Source organism: Moschus berezovskii, chromosome 6 (genome assembly GCF_049115385.1).
Source record: "Moschus berezovskii isolate FMDL1 chromosome 6, NW_MosBer_1.0, whole genome shotgun sequence".
NCBI classification, from domain to species: Eukaryota; Metazoa; Chordata; class Mammalia; order Artiodactyla; family Moschidae; genus Moschus; species Moschus berezovskii.
Window position 1 is genome coordinate 39,897,239 of NC_142465.1, and position 26,904 is coordinate 39,924,142.

Below are 26,904 nucleotides of genomic sequence, written 5' to 3' on the forward strand. Positions count from 1 at the left end.
TTATTTTTCCTTTTGTTCTAAGAAAAACTTGGAGCATCAGTTTTTGGGTTTTTTTTTCAACATACCCTTGGATTTGAATAGGCTGCAGTTATCAAGTTGTATAATATTGACAGTATAGGCCTAGGAACCTGTGATTGGCAGGTGCTGAAGAAGTAAGATTTTATTTATTCTCCTTATTGAAAAGTATGTAGTAGTTATTGATATAATTGAACGCACCATATGCCAGATCTTGTTATTTTGAGGTTATGCAATCTCATAAGAAAAAAAGGACTCTTAAAAATTACACATTGGAGAGGCATGTTTTACAATCAATGAGATTCATTAAGTCAATGCAAATGCTATTTTAATTCATAATATGATAGTATGCAACTGATAAATCTATAGTTTCATTTTGAATATTCATGAGTGAGCAAGCTTCAGCCAGCTTTTAAGTAATAAAATTTATGCAAGTAACTGTATTCTCTTTCAGCAAGCTTCAAAACTTTTAAATCAATTTGCCAGTAATGTATATTATGTAGTCAAATTTGTTAATAAAAGCTGAGTAAGTAGATCAGGTGAAGGATGGCATTTTAAAATGTGTATACTAAAAAAAAAAATAAAATGTGTATACTTTCCATTATTTAAATGTGCATCTTTTAAATAATCAGTTAACTTTTGAGTTTTAAATAATCAGTTAACTTTTGAGCAAAGATGAAAGTTAGTAATATTTGAACAACCATATATAAATATAGTCAATATTATTGATAAAAGTATGTCTAATTTATTTGTTATAAATTTTATAGGCAAAGTGATACCTTTAAAGATAATGGGATATATAAATTCTGAAGAGGGACTTTATTCTAACTCACACAATGGAATTAAAGGGAAAGGTCTACACCCATTTTGTAAAATTCATGTAGTTATAAAGCCTTGCCAGGTAGCACTAGTGGTAAAGAACCTGCCTGCCAGTGCAAGTAGACATAAAGAGTTGTGGGTTCAATCCCTGGGTCGGAAAGATCCCTTGGAGGAGGGAATGCCTACCCACTCCCGTATTCTTACCTAGAAAATCTCATGGATGAATGAGCTTGGTGGGCTACAGCCTGTGGGTTTGCAGAGTCGGACATGACTGAAGTGACTTAACATGTAATTGAAAATTGGTTTTAGTAAATAGGGTTAACAAATTATTTGTGTCTTTTTTTTCTTTTTATCAGATGACCACTTCCTCTGGTCTTTTGAAGTAATTAGCTTGGGTTGATCTAGGTGTCATGAAGTTCCAAAGCATACAACATTAAGTACCCTTTGAAAGAAAACAGTACAAATTTGTGAAAAAAGTTGGTTCAGAGTCATGGAAGGGAGTCTAAGACAGAGAAGGAAGCTGAAAGTTAAGCTTAATTAGCTTCAGAGTAAATCTGTTCCTATTTAGGTGATCAGTCAACATAGGTGGTGCAAAATATTCATTTCAAAACAAGCAAATGGTTTCCGTTAAGTAAATGTATGTATTGTAAATATTTTGAAATTTTCAAAAATTTATTTCATACTTTCTATGCATTTTATTAATTAAAAATATCTTTGCCAAATCTGAAGTTGTTTTTTTTTTTAATTTTATGTAATTGTAATGCATATAAGGGGCCTTCCCTGGTGGCTCAGTGGTAAAGAACCTGTTTGCAGTGCAGGAGATGTGGGTTCAATCCCTGAGTCAGAAAGATTGCCTGGAGAAAGAAATGGCAACCGGTTCCAGTATTCATGCCTGGGAAATCCCATGAACATAGAAGCCTAGTGGGCTATAGTCCCTGGGGTCGCAAAAGAGCCACACACAACTTAGTGACTAAACAGCAACAACAATGTATGCAAGGCAGGATGTGACAATGGGTACAATGGCAGATTAAGACCTTTCAACATCTTAAATAGGGAGCCCTAATCCACGTGTACTTATAAACAACCCCAAACCATAAAACATAAAATAAATATACATGTATGTATTGAAAGTAAAATAGTTTCTTTCTAATTTTCTGTTTTAAATTTTAAAATTCTGCAGTGGTATATAAAAAATGAACTTTTCTCATATTTATGTTGCCCCTGAATCAGTAGCTGCCTTGAGCACCTGTTTAATGTGCCTTTAAGTGCGACATCATCTAGCAGGCAAGTAACTTGCTTTGAGTCTACTTATCAGCACCCCTTTTCCAGATTTTAATTCTGACTTGCCATTACCTCTCATCCATGATGTACCTTATTTTCCTCTTTGAACTTAATGAGCATGAACATAACTTGGGCCTACAAGTTACTTATGTTGGATTAAATTTAAAATTATAGTTACTCAAGCACCTTGAAAAATCATAAGAACGTGAAATATTGAGGCAAAATGATCTGAACACCTATAAGCTATTTTTTTGTAACAAAACATTAAAAATATATATGTATGTGTGTGTATTTTTTATTCCAAAGCCATATGCCAATTTCAAGGACGGACGTACTTTGAAGGAGAAAGAAATACAGTCTATTCCTCTTCTGGAGTATGTGTTCTCTATGAGTGCAAGGTAAGGAAATTCTTCACGTGTGTTATAAAATTCTTTCAATTATGTGAACATAGTAAACGTGTCTTTAAAAATCTCACTCCTGTAATACTTTTAAAACTTCTTAGGCAAAGAGAAATTTTTTAAAAATTTAAGGTATTAATTATAGCTCAACTGTACAGAAAATTCTAATTGTTTTTGCAATCATGCAAATTAGTGATTCTAAAATAATTTCCCCAATAAATAAAAGCCCTGTTTTGTCAAATCAAAGTTTTATGAAGTTGTCTTATATTTTCTAAATACAAATCAGCTCCTTGTTTGCTGTTTTGAAGAAAATGTAGATAAATGTAGACTCAGCCTGTTATTTTAGTTTTGACTCATGTGACAAATATCACTCAGTCCAATTAAAAACACAATGCAATTTGCCTAATAAAAATTAGCTGTTTGATGAGATGAGACTAATATTGATCTTAATTTCTTTGGAAGGGATATTTTAATTGATTTGAAGGAAAATGATTTATAGATGTACTACCATGGTATCTTGAAATATGCTTCTGAAGCAAATGTGATTCATTTTAACTCTGCTTCTTGACCTAAGTGAAAAAGTAAATATGTTCCATAGCACTATTCACATATACCTTTTGTAAACTATCATTTTATATCCTTACCATAATGTTCTATTTCAAGCCATATTCTATTTAAAGGAAACTGTATACATATAAAGTTTCTGTATTAGGGTTCATTTATGTTTGATCACTAATTTTCTTCTTAAATGCCTCCTGTTCTTGGTTTTGGGGGATGATTTAATATGTATAGATTATGTAGAAAATTAAGATAAGTGATTTATTCTGCTGGCAATACACTGTGAGAATTCATTTGATTAAATGTTGATGAAAGGAAAATCCTCAGAATTTTGCCAAGATAAATTGACTCTGAAAAAAGCCAACTGTATACCTCAAGCATCTTAAATTGGAAGACTGGTTATAAGCATGGAGAAGACATAAAATAGCAAAACTGTGACAGATTTGATATCCAGAATGTGAAAGTTCTGATTTGTTCATGTTCATTATAAGGTATTCTGGAGGCTCCTTTTGGCTCTAAACCAGCTCTCTCATGTTGTAGGTTACCATCTTAAAGATAAAGGAGCTAGGACATGGGAACATTAACACAAATGCTTAAGCTACATTTCAAGTTTGGGTTTTCTCATGAGCATCTCTTCACCAATGCTGTTTTGAAAATAGATTTAAGGGACTAGATCTGATAGATTGACAGTTCCTGATGAACTATGGATGGAGGTTCGTGACATGGTACAGGAGACAGGGATAAAGACCATCCCCATGGAAAAGAAATGCAAAAAAGCAAAATGGTTGTCTGAGGAGGCCTTACAAATAACTATGAAAAAAAGAAGTAAAAAGAGAAGGAGAATAGGAAAGATATACTCATTTGAATGCAGAGTTCCAAAGAATAGGAAGGAGAGATAAGAAAGCCTTCCTCAGTGATCAGTGCAAAGAAATAGAGGAAAACAATAGAACAGGAAAGACTAGAGATCTCTTCAAGAAAATTAGAGATACCAAGGGAACATTGCAGGCAAAGAAGGGCTCAATAAAGGACAGAAATGATATGGATCTAATAGAAGCAGAAGATATTATGAAGAAGTGGCAAGAATACACAGAAGTATACAAAAAAGATCTTCATGACCCAGATAATCATGATGGTCAACCTAGAGCCAGACATCCTGGAATGTGAAGTCAAGTGGGCTATAGGAAGCATCACTATGAAAAAGCTAGTGGAGGTAATGGAATTCCAGTTGTGCTATTTCAAATCCTAAAAGATGGTGCTGTGAAAGTGCTGCACTCAATATGCCAGCAAATTTGGAACACTCAACAGTGGCCACAGGACTGGAAAAGGTCAGTTTTCATTCCAATCCCAAAGAAAGGCAATGCCAAAGAATGCTCAAACTACCACACAATTGCACTTATCTCACCTGCTAGTAAAATAATGCTCAAAATTCCCAAGCCGGCTTCAACAGAACGTGAACTGTGAAATTCCAGATATTCAAGCTGGATTTAGAAAAAGCAGAGGAATCAGAAATCAAATTGCCAACATCCGCTGGATCATGGAGAAAGCAAGAGAGTTCCAGAAAAACATCTATTTCTGCTTTATTGACTGTGCCAAAGCCTTTGACCGTGTGGATCACAATAAACTGTGGAACATTCTGAAAGAGATGGGAATATCAGACCACTTGACCTGCCTCTTGAGAAACCTATGTGCAGGTCAGGAAGCATCAATTAAAACTGGACATGGACCAACAGACTGGTTTCAAATAGGAAAAGGAGTACATCAAGGTTGTATATTGTCACCCTGCCCATTTAACTTACATGCAAAGTACATCATGAGAAATGCTGGGCTGGATGAAGCACAAGCTGGAATCAAGATCACCAGGAGAAATGTCAATAATCTCAGATATGCAGATGACACCACCCTTATGGCAGAAAGTGAAGAAGAACTAAAGAGCTTCTTGATGAAAGTGAAAGAGGAGAGTGAAAAAGTTGGCTTAAAGCTCAACATTCAGAAAACGAAGATCATGGCATCTGGTCCCATCACTTCATGGCAAATAGATGGGGAAACAGTGGCAACAGTGGCAGACTTTATTTTTGGGGGCCCCAAAATCACTGCAGGTGGTGACTGCAGTCATGAAATTAAAATACCCTTACTCCTTCAAAGAAAAGTTATGACCAACCTAGGCAGCATATTTAAAAGCAGAGACATTACTTTGCCAACAAAGGTCTGTCTAGTCAAGGCTTTGGTATTTTCAGTAATCATCTATGGATGGGAGAGTTGGACTATAAAGAAAGCTGAGCACCGAAGAATTGATACTTTTGAACTGTGATGTTGGAAAAGACTCTTGAGAGTCCCTTGGACTGCACGGAGATCCAACCAGTCTATCCTAAAGGAAATCAGTCCTGAATATTCATTGGAAGGACTGATGCTGAAGCTGAAACCCTATACTTGGTCACCTGATGGGAAGAACTGACTCAATTTGAAAAGACCCTGATGCTGGGAAAGATTGAAGGCAAGAGGAGAAGGAGACTACAGATGATGAAACGGTTGGATGGCATCACCAACACAATGTACATGAGTTTGAGTAAACTCCGGATGTTGGAGATGGACAGCAAAGCCTGGCATGCTGCATTCCATGGGTTCGCAAAGTGTTGGACACAACTGAGCGACTGAATGAACTGAACTGAATTTCCACTGTAGATACAAGGACTGGAAGGCTTGGAGTGAGATATAGCAACACCAAGAAAATCGGAGAAATGTTACGTCAAGGAAGGTGGAAATTTTGTCAACTGGTTCCTAAGTAAAGTCTAACTTTGAAATATCAGCTCTAAATTTAAAAACTGTGAGGGCATTTGAAGATTCTCCATTTTCTTTGTGTGATCTTTTCATTTGACAAATGTGTTCCACAATACTGATCTTTATGATTTAGAAATTTTCTGAGATGGTTTCCTATTTGATTTTAAAATACCTAATAAGTGATTTTATTTTAAATTGGGTTTGTGAAAATTCGCAGTATAGTCAACTTTCCAGGTGCTTAATAAATATTGTGTGAATGAGTAAATGTTACTTTTTATTTGTTCAAAGAAAAGACACCAATTTACTACCCTTTCATGCTGTTCTGTCCAGTAGAAATATGATGCAAGCCACACATGTGATTTTTACTGGGCTAAACTTTCTGTATACAAGCCCGTATAGCCAAAATATTATCATTTCTGATGTAAACAATATAAAATTCTTAATGAAATATTTTATAGTCTTTTATAATACTGAGTCATCAAAATCTTGCACATGCTTTACATTTACAGTGTTTGAGTAATATGTAGCTAGTGGCCGTGGATTCCACAGCACAACCCTCCCTGATCTTCATAAACTTTTATTATTCTTCACTAAATTCTTGACATTAAGGACTTCCACTGTTTCTTCTCCCTTCAGGCCCCTGAACTTCGGTATTTTACATAATTGACAGCTCTCTCGGGTTTCCATTTTCTGGGCCATCAATTCTAGTCCTTCTTTGTTCTTTTATTGTCACTTTTGTGACCTTGAAAATGTGTCCTGGGAAGTTTGTGAGCTTAATAGTAACACAGAAACACACCCTGATTCTGAAAATAAGATGATCAGAGTGGATATTACTGTCACACCAAAGGAAGGATAGGGTTTGACTCCCACTGTATATGTGTCTCTTGCCACTTTTTTGATAAGAGATTATCGTGGCATGGAGAAGATCCTTTCCATCAATAAACCAGGAAGAGGGGCATATTGAAGTTATTAAAACTTTTTCTTCAATAGAAGCAGTACTTACAGAAATAACATCTAAAAACTTAAGCTATTGAGCAGTATTAAGATGGAAGCCTTCCATTTCCAATGATTACTTTATTTCTTATTCATTGGTAAGCATAATACAACAGTTTATGACTCTTGTTCTTAAGAGACTAGAGATTGACAGTTTAGAAGCAAAATGTTTGCTTCAAGGGCAGGGCTACTCCATTTATCAGAAAAGTGTTCTGTATTTTGGTTTTCTCTTAAAGTTTTATCTACTTTAATGGATAGAACTATAATCATTTATTCATTCACTCAGGAAAATTGTTTGAGTACCAATTATGTGCCAGAAAATACGTGAGACTTTCATGCACAAGAGACACAAATCCTGCCCACATTTCTCTTTTTGGAAATGTTTTGTGAGAGATCCACAGCATTCCTTATCATACTCACTTGGTATAATCTCTTTAACGGTTTGGAAACATTGAAGTGAGAATGTTTAAAAAGTCCAGTTTTGGGGGGAGCACGGGAAGATGGTGGAGGAATAGGATTGGGCGACCACTTTCTCCCCACAAAATCAGCAAAAGAATATTTGAACGCTGAGTAAATCCCACAAAACAACTTTAGAATACTGGTAGAGGACATCAGGCACTTGGAAAAGTAACCCATAGTCTTTGAAAGGAGGTAGGAAATAGTATAAAAGATAAAAAGAGAGACAAAAGAGGGAGGGATGGAGCTCCATCCTGGGAAGGGAGGCTTAAAAAAAAAAAGTTTCCAAACACCTGGAAACACTGGCGAGTGGAACCTCAGAGGGCCACATAACTGGGAGACAAAAGACATAAATAATTAAAACTCACAGACTAAGTGCCCAGAGGAAACTCTCAGCGGAGAAGCGGTGCACATGCCCGTGCCCCTCACTAGCAGGTGGGGGCTGGGCAGGGAGGTGCCGGCGGCGGCGCTTAGAGGGAGAACCAGCGGCTAGAGGGAGAACCTGGCTTGAACACCCCAGGACAAACTGAGGGTGTGAACTTAAAATAGCGAAGCAGACGCTTAAAATAGCGAAGCATGGGAAAAGCCCCAACCCAAGACTTTGCCAGCCTCGCTCACAGAACAAAGCACTGAGCAGAGCGAGCCGGCAGTGGGCGGCCCATCACCCAGCCCCCGCCGACACAGGCAGGGAGGGCAGCCAGCGCCAGAAGGGGCAGCTGCGGCCCCAGAGAGGCTTCCCATACCAAGCTGCAGGCAGACTTCCTTGCTAAACGAGATTTCTTGGGTTCGGCCGGTCGATATCCGCCTGAGAAAGTGCGCTGGTTGTACACCCAGAAGACTGAGCGGCAGGAACCGGAAGGCGATAAGTCGCAGCGACTGCACTCGCCAAACGCCTGGTCACCTGAGCTGCTCAGACCGGGGAAGGCACAAAACACAGGCCCAGCCAAGTCTGCGCCTTTGTGGAGTACCCGAGGACCTGAACCTGAGCCGCTCAGACCTGGGAAGTTCATGCAACCAGCACCGGCCACGGACAGCTCCCAGCAGAGCAACCTAGAGCCTAAGCAGCGTAAACAGGGAAAGCACACACGCCTCAAGCGGGAGCATTCCCAGCGTAGCCGAGACACTGCGAGCACTCCCCACAGATGCCAGGGATATTTGTTAGCTGCATTCCTCCCTCCCCACAGCAGGACTGAACAGGTGAGCCAGGAAAAAAAAAAGTGTCCACCACCGCATCCTGGTGTCAGGATGGGAATTAGACACTGAGGAGACCAGAAAATGGAAGAGCTTTTTCAACAGAAGAAACTGCCTTGGAAGTAACAGAGGGAGAGGCCTTGAGCCTACTGCAAGAATAAGACTGAAAACCAGAGGCAGATGCTTAAGTCCAAACCCTGAGAACACCAGAGATCTCCTGTTCCAGAGAACATTAAGTGATAGATACTCATCAAATGCCTCCATACATACACTGAAACCAGGCACCACCCAAGGGTCAACAAGTTTCAGTGAAAGACAAACTACGCAAACTATCCAGCAACACAGGAGAATAGCACTGAGCTTCAATATACAGGCTGCCCAAAGCCACTCCAAACCCACTGACATCTCAAACTCACTACGGGACACTTCACTGCACTCCAGAGAGAAGAAACCCAGCTTCACCCACCAGAACATCGACACAAGCTTCCCTAACCAGGGAACCTTGACAAGTCACCCATCCAACCCCACACACAACGAGGTAACTACATAATAAAGAGAACTCCACAAACTGCCAGAAGACGGAAAGGCCACCCCGAACACAGCAATATAAGCAAGATGAAAAGGCAGAGAAATACCCAACAAGTAAAGGAACAGGATAAATGCCCACCAACACAAACAAAAGAGGAAGATATAGGGAACCTACCTGATAAAGAATTTCGATTTTAATTGTGAAAATGATTCAAAATCTGGAAAGCAAAATGGAGCTACAGATAAATAAACTGGAGAAAAGGATTGAGAAGATGTAAGAAATGTTTAATAAGGAATTCCGATCAGTCGCTCAGTCATGTCCGACTCTTTGCGACCCCGTGGACTGTAGCCTACCAGGCTTCTCCGTCCATGGGATTCTCCAGGCAAGAATACTGGAGTGGGTTACCATTTCCTTCTCCAGGGGATCTTCCCGACCCAGGGATCGAACCTGGGTCTCCCGCATTGGAGGCAGACGCTTTAACCTCTGTGCCACTAGGGAAGCCCTAATAAGGAATTAGAGGAAATAAAAGAGTCAATATACAATGAATAATGCAAAAAATGAGATCAGAAACACTCTGGAGGGAACAAACAGTAGAATAACGGAGGCAGAAGACAGGATAAGCGAGCTAGAAGATAGAATTGTAGAAATAAATGAAACAGAGACAGAAAAAGAAAAACGAATTAAAAGAAATGAGGACAATATTAGAGACCTCTGGGACAATATTAAATGCCCCAACATTCGAATCATAGGAGTCCCAGAAGAAGAAGACAAAAAGGAAGACCATGAGAGAATACTTGAGGAGATAATAGTGGAAAATTTCCCTAAAATGGAGAAGGAAATAATCACCCAAGTCCATGAAACACAGAGAGTCCCTAATAGGATAAACCCAAGGCAAAATACTCCAAGGCACATATTAATCAGATTAACAAAGGTCAAACACAAAGAACAAATATTAAAAGCAGCAAGGGAAAGCAGCAAATAACACACAAGGGGATCCCCATAAGGATAACAGCTGATCTTTCAGCAGAAACTCTTCAGGCCAGGAGGGAATGGCAAGACATACTTAAAGTGATGAAAGAAAGTAACCTACAGCCCAGATTACTATACCCAGCAAGGATGTCATTCAAATATGAAGGAGAAATCAAAAGATTTACAGACAAGCAAAAGCTGAGAGAATTCAGCATCACCAAACCAGCTCTCCAACAAATACTAAAGGATCTTCTCTAGACAGGAAACACAGAAAGGGTATATAAACTTGAACCCAAAACAATAAAGAAAATGAAAATGGGATCATACTTATCAATAATCACCTTAAACGTAAATGGGTTGAATGCCCCAACCAAAAGACAAAAGCTGGCTATATGGATACAAAAACAAGACCCCCATATATGTTGTCTACATGAGACCCACCTCAAAACGAGGGACACATACAGACTGAAAGTGAAGGGCTGGAAAAAGATATTCCATGCAAATAGAGACCAAAAGAAAGCGGGAGTAGCAATACTCATATCAGATAAAATAGATTTTAAAACAAAGGCTGTGAAAAGAGACAAAGAAGGAAACTACATAGTGATCAAAGGTCAATCCAAGAAGAAGATATAAAAATTATAAATATTTATGCACCCAACATAGGAGCACTGCAATATGTAAGACAATTACTAACAAGTATGAAAAGGAAATTAACAGTAACACAATAATATGGGAGACTTTAATAGCACACTCACACGTATGGATAGATTAACTAAACAGAAAATTAACAAGGAAACACAAGCTTTAAATGATACAATAGACCAGTTAGACCTAATAGATCTCTATAGGACATTTCACCCCAAAACAATGAGTTTCACCTTTTTCTCAAGTGCATACGGAACTTTTTCCAGGATAGATCAAATCCTGGGCCATAAATCTAGCCTTGGTAAATTCAAAAAAATTGAAATCATTCCAAGCATCTTTTCTGACCACAATGCAGTAAGATTAGATCTCAATTACAGGAGAAAAACTATTAAAAATGCCAACATATGGAGGCTGAACAACACGCTGCTGAATAATGAACAAATCATAGAAGAAATCAAAAGAGAAATCAAAATATGCATAGAAATGAATGAAAATGAAAACACAACAACCCCAAATCTCTGGGACAGTGTAAAAGCAGTGCTAAGGGGGAAGTTCATAGCAATACAGGCACACCTCAAGAAACAAGAAAAAAGTCAACTAAATAACCTAAGTCTACATCTAAAGAAACTAGAAAAGGAAGAAATGAAGAACCCCAGGGTTAGCAGAAGGAAAGAAATCATAAAAATTAGGGCAGAGATAAAAGCAAAAGAAACAAAAGAGACCATAGCAAAAATCAACAAAGCCAAAAGCTGGTTCTTTGAGAAGGTAAATAAAATTGACAAACCACTAGCCAGACTCATCAAGAAACAAAGGGAGAAGAACCAAATCAATAAAATTAGAAATGAAAATGGAGAGATCACAACAGACAACACAGAAATACAAAGGATTATTAGAGAATACTATCAGCAGTTATATGGCAATAAAATGAATAACTTGGAAGAAATGGACAAATTCCTAGAAAAGTACACCTTGCCAAAACTGAACCAGGAAGAAATAGACAATCTGAACAGACCCATCACAAGCACAGAACTAGAGGCTGTAATCAGAAATCTTCCAGCAAAGAAAAGCCCAGGTCCAGACGGCTTCACAGCTGAATTCTACCAAAAATTTAGAGAAGAGCTAACACCTATTCTACTCAAACTCTTCCAGAAAATTGCTGAGGAAGGGATACTTCTAAACTCATTTTATGAGGCCACCATCACCCTAATCCCAAAACCTGGTAAAGATCCCACAAAAAAAGAAAACTACAGGCCAAGATCACTGATGAACATAGATGCAAAAATCCTTAACAAAATTCTAGCAATCAGAATCCAACAACACATTAAGAAGATCATACATCATGACCAAGTGGGCTTTATCCCAGGAATGCAAGGATTCTTCAATATCCGCAAATCAATCAATGTAATACACCACATTAACAAACTGAAAAATAAAAATCATGTGATTATCTCAATAGATGCAGAGAAAGCTTTCGACAAAATACAACATCATTTATGATCAAAAACCCTCCAGAAAGTGGGAATGCTGCTGCTGCTGCTGCTAAGTCACTTTAGTCGTGTCCAACTCTGTGTGACCCCATAGACGGAAGCCCACCAAGCTCCCCCTTCCCTGGGATCTCCAGGCAAGAACACTGGAGTGGGTTGTAGAAGGGACATATCTCAACACAATAAAAGCTATATATAACAAACTCACAGCAAACATTATGCTCAATGGTTATAAACTGAAGCATTTCCCCTAAAGTTAGGAACAAGACAAGGGTGCCCACTCTCCCCACTACTATTCAACATAATTCTGGAAGTTTTGGCTACAGCAATCAGAGCAGAAAAAGACATAAAAGGAATACAAATTAGAAAAGAAGAAGTAAAACTTTCACTATTCGCTGATGACATGATCCTCTACACAGAAAACCATTAAGACTCTACCAGAAAACTACTAGAGCTAATCAATGAATACAGTAAAGTTGCAGGATATAAAATCAACACACAGAAATCCCTTGCATTTCTATACACCAATAATGAGAAAATAAAAAGAGAAATTAAGGAAACTATTCCATTCACTGTTGCAAAGAAAAGAATTAAATACTTAGGAATATATCTACCTAAGGAAACAAAAGACTTGTACATAAAAAACTATAAAACATAGTGAAAGTAATCAAAGAGGGCACTAATAGATGGAGAAATATACCGTGTTCATGGATTGGAAGAATAAATATTGTCAAAATGAGTATACTACCCAAAGTAATTTATACATTCAATGCAATCCCTATCAAGCTACCAACGATATTTTTCACAGAACTAAAACAAATAATCTCACAATTTGTATGGAAATACAAAAAATCTCGAATAGCCAAAGCAATCTTGAAGAAGAAAAGTGGAACTGGGGGAATTAACCTGCCGGACTTCAGGCTCTACTACAAAGCCACAGTCATCAAGACAGTATAGTACTGGCATAAAGACAGAAATATAGATCAATGGAGCAAAATAGAAAGCCCAGATATAAATCCATGCACCTATGGACACCTTATCTTTGACAAAGGAGGCAAGAATATAAAATGGAGAAAAGAAAGTCTCTTTAACAAGTGGTGCTGGGAAAACTGGTCAGCCGCTTGTAAAAGAATGAAACTAGAACACTTCCTAACACCATACACCAAAATAAACTCAAAATGGATTAAAGAGCTAAATGTAAGACCAGATTCTATAAAACTCCTAGAGGAGAACGTAGGCAAAAATCTCTCCGAATTAAATCACAGCAGGATCCTCCAAGACCCACCTCCCAGAATATTGGAAATCAAAGCAAAAATAAACAATTGGGACCTTATTAAAATCAAAAGCTTCTGCACAGCAAAGGAAACTATAAGCAAGGTCAAAAGACAGCCTTCAGAATGGAAGGAAATAATAGCAAATGAAGCAACTGATAAAGGATTAATCTCCAAAATATACAAGCAGCTCCTGCAACTCAATTCCAGAAAAATAGATGACCCCATCAAAAAATGGGCCAAAGAACTAAACAGACATTTCTCCAAAGCAGACATAAAGATGGCTAACAAACACATGAAAAAATGCTCAACATCCCTCATAATCAGAGAGATGCAAATCAAAACCACAATGAGATACCATTTCACACCAGTCAGAATGGCTGCTATCCAAAAGTCTACATGCAATAAATGCTGGAGAGGGTGTGGAGAGAAGGGAACCCTCTTACACTGTTGGTGGGAATGCAAACTAGTACAGCCACTACGGAGAACAGTGTGGAGATTCCTTAAAAAACTGGAACTAGTACTGCCATATGATCCAGCAATCGCACTCCTGGTCATACACACCGAGGAAACCAGAATTGAAAGAGACTCATGTACTCCAGTGTTCATTGCAGCACTGTTTATAATGGCCAGGACATGGAAGCAACCTAGATGTCCATCTGCAGATGAATGGATAAGAAAGCTTTGATACATATACACAATGGAGTATTACTCAGTAATTAAAAAGAATGCATTTGAATCAGTTCTAATGAGGTGGATGAAATTGGAGCCTATTATACAGAGTGAAGTAAGCCAGAAAGAAAAACACCAATACAGTATACTAACGCATATATATGGAATTTAGAAAGATGGTAACCTTAACCCTATATACGAGACTGCAAAAGAGACATAGGTATATAGAACAGTCTTTGGGACTCTGTGGGAGAGGGTGAAGGTGGGATGATTGGGGAGAATGGCATTGTGGCATGTATATTATCATAAGTGAAATGAATCACCAGTCCAGGTTCGACACATGATACAGGATTCTTGGGGATGTTGCATGGGGATGACCTGGAGGGAGGATATTGAGAAGAGGGAGGTGGGAGGGGAGTTCAAGAAAGGGAACACATGTACACCCGGGGCAGATTAGTGTCAATGTATGGCAAAACCAACCAATATATTAATGTAAGGTAATTTGCCTCCAATAAAAAAAAAAAAAACTAAATTTAAAAAAAAAAAGGAAAAAAAAAGTCCAGTTTTTATTTATTGTTTTTGCAAAGTGAGCTGTTAATCAAATTCAAGCTATCTCTTTGCCACAATTGTCATCTGGATGTGCAAATATGTTTTAAATTAACAGTATCTCTCAGGATAACTCTAATGTTTAGAAATTGCAGGTATGCTTTCATTCCCAATGCTGCTTGTCCGTTTGAAAGTCTTTCCAATTGTCATTTGATATCATTTTGCAAGTGAGTCTGCGACCTATGCAGAGGTTCTCAGGATGAAAATTTTATTCTTATGTTTGAAGAGATGTCTTTAACACTGGATCTGGAAACTTGGAGTTTACAGAATTAGGAGTTAGTCCTAATTGATAAGTTTGAAGCATTTATTTTCTGTTGTTTAACAGGACCAGAGCATGAAGCTGGTTGAGAGTTCAGGCTGTCCCGTTCTGGACTGTCCAGAGTCGCATCAGATTACCTTGTCTCATAGCTGTTGCAAAGTCTGTAAAGGTAAGCTTTTTGCAAAGTAAGATTTATGTGCATGAGTCATTCTAGGAGGCAATTTCAACTGTTAGGAAATAAAACTTTTCATAGGGAAGTTATTTCCAAAGACTATGGAATTAAAATTGAGATGCTCCCATGCCTTTCTCCTGGGTGTCTTGTACCTGGCTCAAGGTCTAGGTTTCTAAACTTCTCTCTGTGTATTGGTTCTGAGTCAGCATGACACTGTTGAAAATATACAACAGGGCTCAGTTATTTTATTGAGTTTTTTTTTGGGGGGGAGGGTGGGTTTGCTTTTATTTTCTCTTCAGTCTGTTTTACAATTGACTTAGCATAATTCCCATGTTGGCTACTTCAGTTCCCTCTCTTCACAATTCCACTCTACTTCACTGATAGGCTTCTATATCACTGAGAAGAGAGAGACTATCAAACATGCATTGCTTGTTCTTTGTTGCCTTTGTGATGATAGACATACAACCAATAAGTAGAAGGAACGTAGATTTTTAGTTTGAAATAAGAAAACAGTAAAATTTGAGATATTCAGAAATTCAGTGGGCTGCCCAATGGCAACCCACTCCACTGTTCTTGCCTGGAGAATCCCAGGGACGGGGGAGCCTGATGGGTTCCGTCTATGGGGTCACACAGAGTCGGACACGACTGAAGTGACTTAGCAGCAGCAGCAGCAGCCCATCAATAAAGATTCTTAAATTTGGTATTTTGCTGTAGATTCAAGTATTAATCTAAAGGATTGATTATGCAGAACCTTTTATGATCCCTACCAATCATGAAATTATGTGTGCCTTCTTGCATTATCTTGAAATCATGTATTTGTAAATCTGTCTCCTTCACTGAACTTTGCATCTTGAGGGCAGGACTAGGTGTTTATCCTTGTATGACACTTGGAATGTAGTTGGGACTCAAAACTCCTGTAGTTGGTGTTACATTAACAAAGTGCCTTATATGAGCTACTGGCACGTGTTTTAATAATAATCTTTATTGATAACAAGTAAAACTTAAACAGAAAAAAGTAAGAAAAAGAAACTTTATAAAACATATGCTATTTTTTTTCCTTTTAATCTCATTTATTAAAAGGGAAATATAAGATCCTTCTCTCCCATTTTTTGGAGGATGGTGCAGATTTCTTTTCATTTTCTTTTTAGATAATTGCTCCATCTATTCATTTAAGAGTTTTAAAATCTCAGTTCTATGAAAGGCTCTTTGGGAGTTTCAGAGTGGTTTCAGACTTGGTCTGCCTTTCAAGAGCTTTAGGGATAGCTCTCAGGAACCGAGTATAAAGGATTGTAATCAAATAGACAAAAAAGAGAGCCACTAGTGTTTTCAGCCTAACCGTCCATGAGCCAGTGCCTTGCACAGAGCATGTGTGGAGGTTGATACAAATCTGGAATGCTCATTCCAGTCACTTGATTTGGGAACTGGACTCCCAATATGCAGCTTGACTAGAGTGTCTTTGGAAGCCAAAGGTAGGCTATCAATTCAGTTCAGTTCAGTTCAGTCACTCAGTCATGACCGACTCTTTGTGACCTCATGAATCACAGCACGCTAGGCCTCCCTGTCCATCACCAACTCCCAGAGTTCACTCAAACTCATGTCCATCGAGTCGGTGATGCCATCCAGCCATCTCACTCTCTGTCGTCCCCTTCTCCTCCCGCCCCCAATCCTTCCCAGCATCAGAGTCTTTTCCAGTGAGTCAACTCGTCGCATGAGGTGGCCAAAGTATTAGAGTTTCAGCTTTAGCATCAGTCCTTCCAATGAACACCCAGGATCGATCTCCTTTAGAATGGACTGGTTGAATCTCCTTGCAGTCCAAGGGACTCTAAAGAGTCTTCTCCAGCACCACAGTTCAAAAGCATCAATTCTTCGGCGATCAGCTTTCTTCACAGTTCAACTCTTACATCCAGACATGACCACGGGAAAAACCATAGCCTTGACTAGACGGACCTTGGTTGGCAAAGTAATGTCTCTGCTTTTTAATATGCTATCTAGGTTGGTCATAACTTTCCTTCCAAGGAGTAAGCATCTTTTAATTTCATGGCTGCAATCAGCATCCGCGGTGATTTTGGAGCCCAAAAAAATAAAGTCTGACACTGTTTCCACTGTTTCCCCATCTATTTCCCATGAAGTGATGGGACCAGATGCCATGATCTTTGTTTTCTGAATGTTGAGCTTCAAGCCAACCTTTTCACTCTCCTCTTTCACTTTCCTCAGGGGGCTTTTTAGTTCCTCTTCACTTTCTGCTATAAGGGTGGTGTCATCTGCATATCTGAGGTTATTGATATTTCTCCCAGCAATCTTGATTCCAGCTTGTGCTTCTTCCTGCCCAGCGTTCCTCATGATGTACTCTGCATATAAGTTAAATGGGCAGAGTGACAATATACAACCTTGACGTACTCCTTTTCCTATTTGGAACCAGTCTATTGTTCCATGTCCAGTTCTAACTGTAGCTTCCTGACCTGCATACAGGTTTCTCAAGGTAGGCTAAACCAGAACTTAAATGTATATACAGATAACCTAGGGATTAAAGTACAGATCCTAATCTGGAAGGTCTGGGGTGGAGCTCAAGAATCTGCATTTCTGTTAAGCTTCTAGGTGACTTCTGGTCAATGGGACCACTTTGAGTGGCTTTTGCTGCATAACAAATTACCCCAAAGTTCAGTGGCTTAAAACAACCACCACTTAATTATCAGGCATACTTCTTCTTGTTGCACTTTGCTTTATTGTGCTTTGCAGATATTGTGACATTTACAAATTGAAGTTTTATGGCAACCCTGTGTCAGGCAAGACTGTTGGTGTCATTTTTCCAGCAGCGTTCACGTCATGATTCTGTATCACATTTTGGTTATTTTCACAATAGCAATAATTCAGATTTTTTCATTATTATTATATTTGTTATGGTGATCTGTGATCAGTGATCTTTAATGTTCCTACTACAACTTGCTGAAGGTTCAGATGATGGTTATCATTTTTTAGCAAGAAAGTACTTTAAATGGTGAAGGACAGTGAATCCTGGCCGTAGTCCATGGGATCACAGAGTCAGACATGACTGACCGACTGAACAGGAAATTTTTAAATTAAATCATGTACGTTTTTTTATAGATATAATGCTGTTTCATATTTAATATGCTACAGTATAGTAAAAACAACTTTTTTTTGGCCATATTGCACAGCTTTCAGGATCTCAGTTCCCTGATCAGGGTTAAACCTGGGCCACAGGAGTGAAAGCCTGGAATCCTAAATACTAGGCAACCAGGGAACTCCCCAAGCATAGCTTTTATATGCACTGAGAAAATAAAAAAATTGTGTGACTTGCTTTATTGTGATACGCACTTTATTGCAGTGATCTGGAACCAAGCGTGCAATATCTCTGAGGTATGCCTAGATATTACCGTGTTGTAGGTCAGCAATTCAGACAAGGCTTAGTCAGGTGATTCTTCTGCTTCATTGGGTGTTAACTGGGGTCACTCAGCTGGAAGTTGGTCTGAGCTGGAAGGTTCAAGATGGCCTCACTGTATGTTGGGCATCTTAACAGGAATGGCATGAAGGCTGGTCATAGCCAGAAGTCTCTCCCTTTCTATGTAATCTCAGGACTTCTCCCTGTGGTCTCCCTAGCAGGATGGTCATCAGATTACTTAAATGGTAGCTTGGGGCTGTTAAACAGTAGGTCTGGAACTGACACAGCATCACTTCTACCACAGTTCATTGATCAAAGCAGTTAAAGCCAGGCCCAGATTTAAGGGGTGGGTGTGAGGGGAATAGATACCACTATGATAGGAGGAGTGTTAAAAATTTGTGGCCATCTTTAATCCACTAGTGGTGTCCAGGAACTACTTAGAGAGCAGAGAGGTGAATACCTATCAGTCAGTATTGGCTAGATTTGGGTAAAAATATGTGGATAAGAATAGGGCATTTCAGAGGGCTTCCCTGGTAGCTCAGGTGGTAAAGAATCCACCTGCAAGGCAGGAGACCACAGTTCAATTCCTGAGACAGGATAATCCCTTGGAGAAGGGATAGGCTATCCACTCCAGTATTCTTGCCTGGAGAATCCCCATTGACAGAGGAGCCTGGCAGGCTGCAGTTCATGGGGTCACATAGAGCTGAACACAACTGAGCAACTAAGCACAGAACAGAGCATTTCAGATGTCAAGAAAAGACCTGATTACATTCATTTCTTTTTAAAGAGCTTTAACATATTACCAAAAGCAAGTTAAGAATGGAAAGTGAAAGTGAAATCATTCAGTCACGTCTGACTCTTTGTGACCCCATGGCCTATACAATCCATAGAATCCTCTAAGCCAGAATACTGGAGTGGGTAGACATTCTTGTCTCCAGGGGATCTCCCCCTCCCAGGGATCAAACCCAGGTCTCCCACATTGCAGGCAGATTCTTAACCAGCTGAGCCACCAGGGAAGAATGAAAAATCTAGGAACAAAAACTGTTATGTTTATATTGCCTATAGTTTTAAAAGTTAATATGTTTACACAACACACTTGAAATACAATGACAAAGTTTACTATGATCTATACTACTTCCACCTGAGACTGATATACTTGATTTGTGACCCACTGAAGCCAGAACTGAACTCAGGTTTGGCTGCTCATTTCTCAAAAGTTGATATTCAAGAGAAAGAGTTGGTGGGGGGAAAAAAAAAGAGATATGTTATTCAGGAAGCTGGCAACCTGGGAAGATGATGGACTAGCATCCCCCAAACCATCTTCAAGTTGCCAGACAGGGAACAAGAGTTTGTAAAGGAACAGTTTCAGAGATGTGCTGGTGGGGGCTATGTGTGAAGCACCACAGTCTGCTCCAATAATCATCTTGAACCTGGTGGTGCGGTGGTCTGATTAGCATCATTGTGTGATTGTGTAAGGAGAACAGGTTATCTGTAGCTGTGGAGTTGAAGCATCTTGTAGTTCCTGGAATTTCTCAAGAGATTGTTCTTTAAGTATTTAATCACATTATAGCATATTCAGTCCTACATCATGGATTTTTCTCACAGTGGAACTGGGGCCTCCAATATGGAATTGCCCTTGCTAAGGTAAAAGCAGAGATTCCTTTTCCTTATTCCTGAACAAGTGTTTCAGAGTCAAGTGAGGTATATGTGATAGAACCTTGGTATCAGCTTTCAAAAAAAACTTGAGTAATGAATTATTTTACACAGCCTTGATTGAGAACCACTGGCTTAGCTAATACTAGAGCTGAAATTGGACAAGTTGACCTTTCTTGAAATATCTAACACCATGTAAAATAAAAATTGCTTCCATTTCTGACTTCAGATATATAGAATAAACAAATGAGCTCCCCTGCCATTATCTGACTTTTAAACTAAAAAGCAAATTAATGTTTGAAGGCTGAAATTTTGAGTCAACTCCTACACATATGTTGTGACAAATTCATTCGTAGTTAAACTGGTCTCCAGTTTCCAGGCCTGTCTGCCTAATGCTAAAGATGACATGTTCACATCTGAAAAAGTAAGTTGTTCAACAATGCTTATTAAATATTCCCTGAGGGCAGAGCATGAGAGTAAAGAGTTGACCTTTCCACTGGAGGCTCAACCAGTGTTTGGAAACCAAGCTGTGCACCAAAATAAGGCTCCAAATCTCTAGGCACCAAGTCACATACAGGCAGGACTGTTTTCCAGGTACCCTCTTCTCTTCTGTTGTAGCAACTCAGGAACAGTGTAGCAAAAGTGTTCTTTTCACTTTTTTCATATTTGAGAGCTCTTTCAAGGCGTCATATGACCAATTACAATAGGATAGAGACTTCGTCACACAATGATGACTCTGACTTAGGTAAAGAAATAACATGAAACTATGTGTTTTCATATCTCAGCCCTTCCCATTCTCTTCCTCCTCTCTTGGCCACCCCTTTCTCTGCCTGTAGACCATCAAATCCTATTCACCAGATACCCAGATTTTTAATTTAGTATTGACTTTGTCATGACTTACAGTTAGAAGTAATGGAGGCATTGTGTGCCTAAGGCTGAGTGAGTGTAGACTGCAACTTCTGGACAGTTCATAATCTACCACATCATCCAATTACAACTTCGTGATTCTTGTTATCTATCGCAAATAACATCATTAGGTAATTTTTTATTATCTACTGTTAGTTAACACATTTTGGGAAAAGTTAGTTTCATTCCAGTGGTATCCATGAAATGACTGGATTATTTGTTGAATTCGTGTATTTTTTGTACACATTAAAAGTATTCCATTGCTATCTTTGAAAATGAAATTGAAAGTTGCTCAGTTGAATCTGACTCTTTGCAACCCCATGGACTATACAGTCCATGGAATTCACCATGCCAGAGTACTGGAGTGGATAGACTTTCCCTTCTCCAGGGGATCTTCCCAACTCAGGGATCGAACCCAGGTCTCCCACCTTGCAGGTGAAATCTTTACCAGCTGAGCCATCAGGGAAGCCCAGGAATACTGGAGTGGGTAACCTGTCCCTTCTCCAGGGGACCTTCCCAACCCAGGTCTCCCACATTGCAGGTTAATTCTTTACTAGCTGAGCCATCAGGGAAGCCCAAGAACACTGGAGTGGGTAAACCTATCCCTTCTCCAGCGGATCTTCCAGTCCCAGCAATCGAACCATTGTCTCCTTCATTGTAGGCGGATTCTTTACCAGCTGAGCTACTAGGGAAGCCTATTGCTATCTGTATTTTATTTTAAATGTTCATCCATGCACATGAACTACATTTTGGGAAAAGTCAGGATTATCCATCATCTCATAGATGGTACCGATATAAGTTAGTATTGTTTCAGGTACGAGTGATAGAACAACCAATCCAACTGACCTAAGTGAAAAAATGGAACGCATGGCCCTGGTGAGTGGGTTGATTCAGATCTCAAACCTTGTCACTTTGCTTAGCTACATCTATTTGCCTCCTCTGAGATGGCGTTATTTTAAAACTCTATGTGTTCTTGGGTAGGCCCCAACATTATTATGCTCACATTATTTTGAAACTTAAGTAGGTGGAAGACAAAGTTCAGTATCTTCTTGAGTTGAACAAAAGTCCCAGAATTGAGATTTAATTATCTGTATTAACCTATACTGGATCATTTGCTCAGACCTGAAGAAATTATGTTCAGGCTAGTAGGATGTATTGTTTGGTGTGGCCTTGATCAGTGGGCAGTGGAGTCCATTTTCCTGTAAGCATCTAGGCTAATAGTAGAGGTGAAGAGTTCATTCCAGGTATGGCTAGGTTTTTTTTTTTTCCTACTGAAAGAAGAAATAGACACCTATAGACAAAACCGACAAATAATCACCTCAAAATTATTGTATTCTTTTTCTCTTGGATATTATGAAAAACCTTTATTTGTGTTGTTCTTACGTATAATCTTTTGTACCTTTCCTTACCCCATCAGTCATAGAAAATGCATATCAACATTTTATAGAAGGTTATAGAAAGTTCTAGTATACTTAATACAAGAACTTCATATAAATTTGGAAAGCTTAAAAAGAATAGAAAACTTGGCATCCGTGAGTTTAAAATCGAAAGGAGGAAATAAAAGAAAGACCTGATTGTATTAGATCATTGCTGTATCCATCTGTAAAAAATATGTGAATTTTCTCCTATGATAGCTATCTCAGCACATTTATTTGTGGCTTATTAGTAATACTCTAATTACTTTAATTATTAACTAATGTGAAACTATTATAGTTTTGCATAGATGATCTCATGTGAACCTTACATTTTTGTGAGGTAGATAATATCCTAATTTACAGGTGAGAAAATCTGAAGGTTTAGAAAGGTTAATTAACTTACACAGCTAGTAATTTATGCAGCCAGTACATGGTAGAGATCAGATGTAGATCTTTCAACTCTAAAATCCAAGCACAGATGAGTAGGAATGCAGCTATGATGGTAGTAGGACTACGGTTTATTGCCAACCCATAGTCTGATTTTTGTTTTGAAGTTCTTCCCTATAGACTGGAAACAAAGCTCTTTAAGTGAGTCTGAATTTTCTACCCATCAGTAGTTAGCAGTTAGCCTTTTAACCTTGGCATTTTTGAATCTAAGCAGTAAAACAACCAATAGATTCAATCAACATTTGTCTGTTGAAAGACTAGATCAAAACAGCTGACACTGTTTAGAGTAAGTTAAAATTTGACAAGATTTTCAATTTTCAAGTCTCTGGGTTAATTTATAAAAACTCATTTGACAAAAACCAGTGTACTCCCTAAATGAACCTAAAATAGTGAAAAGTAGAAATACACTGTTTTCTTATATTTGGAAATTCTTGCAGCAATTAAGCACTGCATGGTAAGCGTGTACATGGTGTTTGATGCGCGGATGAGGGAGTCTTGCCATTGGTTAGGTCAAATCAGAAATGGATTTTAATAGAGGAGGCATATGGCATAGACAGTGATGGCATGCATTGGACAGAATCTGAAAACTGGGAGAAGAGAAAATACATCAAAATGTGTTGAAAGATAGTTTTGAAAATTATAAACTTACAAAAGAAAAATAAAAGTGCACCAGGAACAGGTCCTGTATTTAGTCAGTGCTCTCTAAGAGTTGTTTGAAACATTAAAGGTAAAATTCTACAGATTCAGCACTGTGTTAGAGCATGGTCTCTTAATTATCTGTGTTTCTTAAGGACTGTGAAAGTTGTACAGTCATGTCCGATCCTTTGCGACCCCATGGACTATTTAGTCCATGGAATTCTTCAGTCAGAATACTGGAGTGGGTACCCTTTCCCTTCTCCAGGGGAATCTTCCCAACCCAGGGATTTAATCCAGATCTCCCACATTGCAGGTGGATTCTTTACCAGCTGAGCCATAACGGAAGCCCAAGAATAATGGAGTGGGTAGCTATCCCTTCTCCAGCGGACCTTGGAGACCCAGGAATTGAACTGGGATCTCCTGCATTGCAAGCGGATTCTTTACGAGCTGAGCTATCAGGGAAGCCCTCTTAAGGACTGGGCTAACAATTTTAGTACTTTGTTTTAATTTAGAGTAAATATAAAGTGATTTTTTGGAACTTTTTCATTTTAGGTTGATGATGTGGTGAGTTATTGGGAAAGAGAATGAGGATGACTTTTTAGCTGAAATTATCCCCTCAGGCATTGTAAAAAGACACTGGAATACATTTTAAGAAAAATGGTCTCAATTTAGCCTCTTAAAGAAGAAGGAAAGAAAACGACCTAAGGAGAAAACATTTTTAACTTTCCTCTTCATAAGAATGAACCTTTCACTTCAAAATTTTCAGCCTGAATCATAAGAATTTAGATTGTGAAGAATTTTGTGAAGAAAAGTTGTCAAGTGATTTTAGTGCTGTTATTTACTATGTAGGTTTCCAATTTTCATTCACCTCAGTTCTATTTTATTTAATTGCTATAGAAATCACTCAAGCCTCACCCTTCCTAAGGCTTATTCAGTTCAGTTCAGTTCAGTCGCTCAGTCATGTCCGACTCTTTGTGACCCCATGAATCACAGCACGCCAGGCCTCCCTGTCCATCACCAACTCCCAGAGTTCACTCAAACGCACGTCCATCGAGTTGGTGATGCCATCCAGCCATCTCATTTTCTGTCATCCCTTTCTCCTCCTGCCCCCTATCCCTCCCAGCATCAGAGTCTTTTCCAGTGAGTCAACTCTTCGCATGAGGTGGCCAAAGTATTGGAGTTTCAGCTTTAGCATCAGTCCTTCCAATGAACATCCAGGACTGATCTCCTTTAGAATGGACTGGTTGGATCTCCTTGCAGTCCAAGGGACTCTCAAGAGTCTTCTCCAGCACCACAGTTCAAAGGCATCAATTTTTCAGCGATCAGCTTTCTTCACAGTCCAACTCTCACATCCATACATGACCACTGGAAAAACCATAGCCTTGACTAGGACCTTTGTTGGCAAAGTAATGTCTCTTTAAATTGTACCAAAATTTTTTTACTATACATTTTAACACATCTCATGGGAGATATGTTTTAATTCTGTGATGATATTCAGCATAGTCATTATGGGCATTATGGGCACAAACCAATTGGAATGGACATCAGTCATTGTGCTGTGCCAGAGTATACCTACTGGCTATGGTTCAGTCTTTCACTGAATCACAGATTCTATGGTAATTTGATAAATAAGATGAGCTGGTGTAGAACTTACATCTTCATGATTTGCTCAAGTAAAAGTCTTTTCTTGCGTGTAAGTAAATGAGTTTATTCTGAGCTGCATGAAATGTATTTTTCTAAACATCTTTTCCTTTATACATGCAGAAATAACAATTCATTAGACAGTGTAAAACTAGCTAGAAAATTTATGCATCAAGCAAATTTAAAATTGTTTGAATGATGCATAATCATATAATTTCCATTAAATATAGATTCCAGTGTTCAAGCTTTTCATTTCAGCATCTTAGATGATCTTTGAACAAGGGATTCACACAGGAAAAAGAAATTCAAGAAATTACACATGATTAGTGTCACTGTATATGAAGTGTTCCATTTATGTTTCCTCTGATAAAGACTCTGGAATCTTTATAATTCATAGACTTTTTTATTTTGAGTAGCCATACTTGTCTTGCCGATTTCCAGAGAAAATTAAAGCGGTGTTTTGTTTTTTTTTTTAGCACATTTAGAGATTTTCTGTATTTTTTTCTTTAAGATGCCAGGTCATCTGTTTCATTTCTTAAATACACAATGTGCACATCTGGTCTTTTTTAGTCTGTGAGAGGCCTGGCGTGCTGTGATTCATGGGATCGCAGAGAGTCAGACACGACTGAGCGACTGAACTGAACTGAACTCATAGTTATTAATAATGTTTAATCACTAATTCCAAGGTTACTTTCCTTCCTCACTATGTTATCTTCAGTTCAGTTCAGTTCAGTTGTGTCCAACTCTTTGAGACCCACGGACCACAGCATGACAGGCCTCCCTGTCCCAACCATCTCATCCTCTGCCATCCCCTTCTCCTCCCACCTTCAATCTTTCCCAGCATCAGGGTCTTTTCTAAGGAGTCAGTTCTTTTGCATCAAGTGGCCAAAGTACTGCAGTTTCAGCTTCACCATCAGTCCATCCAGGACTGATTTCCTTTAGGATGGACTGGTTGGATCTCCTTGCTGTCCAAGGCACTCTCGAGAGTCTTCTCCAACACCACAGTTCAAAAGAATCTATTCTTCGGCACTCAGCTTTCTTTATAGTCCAACTCTCACATCCATAAATGATTACTGGAAAAACCATAGCCAGTTAGATGGAGCTTTGTTGGCCAAGTAATGTCTCTGCTTTTTAATATGTTGTCTAGGTTGGTTATAACTTTCCTTCCAAGGAGCAAACGTCTTTTAATTTCATGGCTGCAATCACCATCTGCAGTGATTTTGGAGCCCCCCAAAATAAAATCAACCACTGTTTCCACTGTTTCCCCATCTATTTGCCATGAAGCGATGGGACTGGATGCCATGGTCTTAGTTTTCTAAATCTTTAGTTTTAAGCCAACTTTTTCATTCTCCTCTTTCACTTTCATCAAGAGGCATTTTAGTTCTTCTTCACTTTCTGCCACAAGGGTGATGTAATCTGTGTATCTGAGGTATTGATATTTCTCCCGGCAGTCTTGATTCCATCTTGTGCTTCATCCAGCCCAGCGTTTCTCATGATGTACTCTGTGTATAAGGTAAATAAGCAGGGTGACAAAATAAAACCTTGACCTACTCCTTTCCTGATTTGGAACCAGTCTGTTGTTCCATGTCCAGTTCTAACTGTTGCTTCTTGACCTGCATACAGATTTCGCAGGAGGAAGGTCACGTGGTCTGTTATTACCTTCTCTTTCAGAATTTTCCACAATTTGTTGTGATCCACACAGTCAAAGGCTTTGGC

General features: G+C 38.8%; 1 protein-coding gene across 1 annotated transcript in view; it reads left to right on the forward strand.

The window, feature by feature from the left end:
* NELL2 (neural EGFL like 2) overlaps positions 1–26,904 on the forward strand; it is a 400,566-nt gene that overhangs the window by 151,689 nt on the left and 221,973 nt on the right. Inside the window, exons 10-11 of the mRNA XM_055394732.2 lie at positions 2,422–2,513; positions 14,988–15,090. Of these exons, the coding sequence (XP_055250707.1) occupies positions 2,422–2,513; positions 14,988–15,090 (195 nt within the window). The remainder of the gene's footprint in view (positions 1–2,421; positions 2,514–14,987; positions 15,091–26,904) is intronic.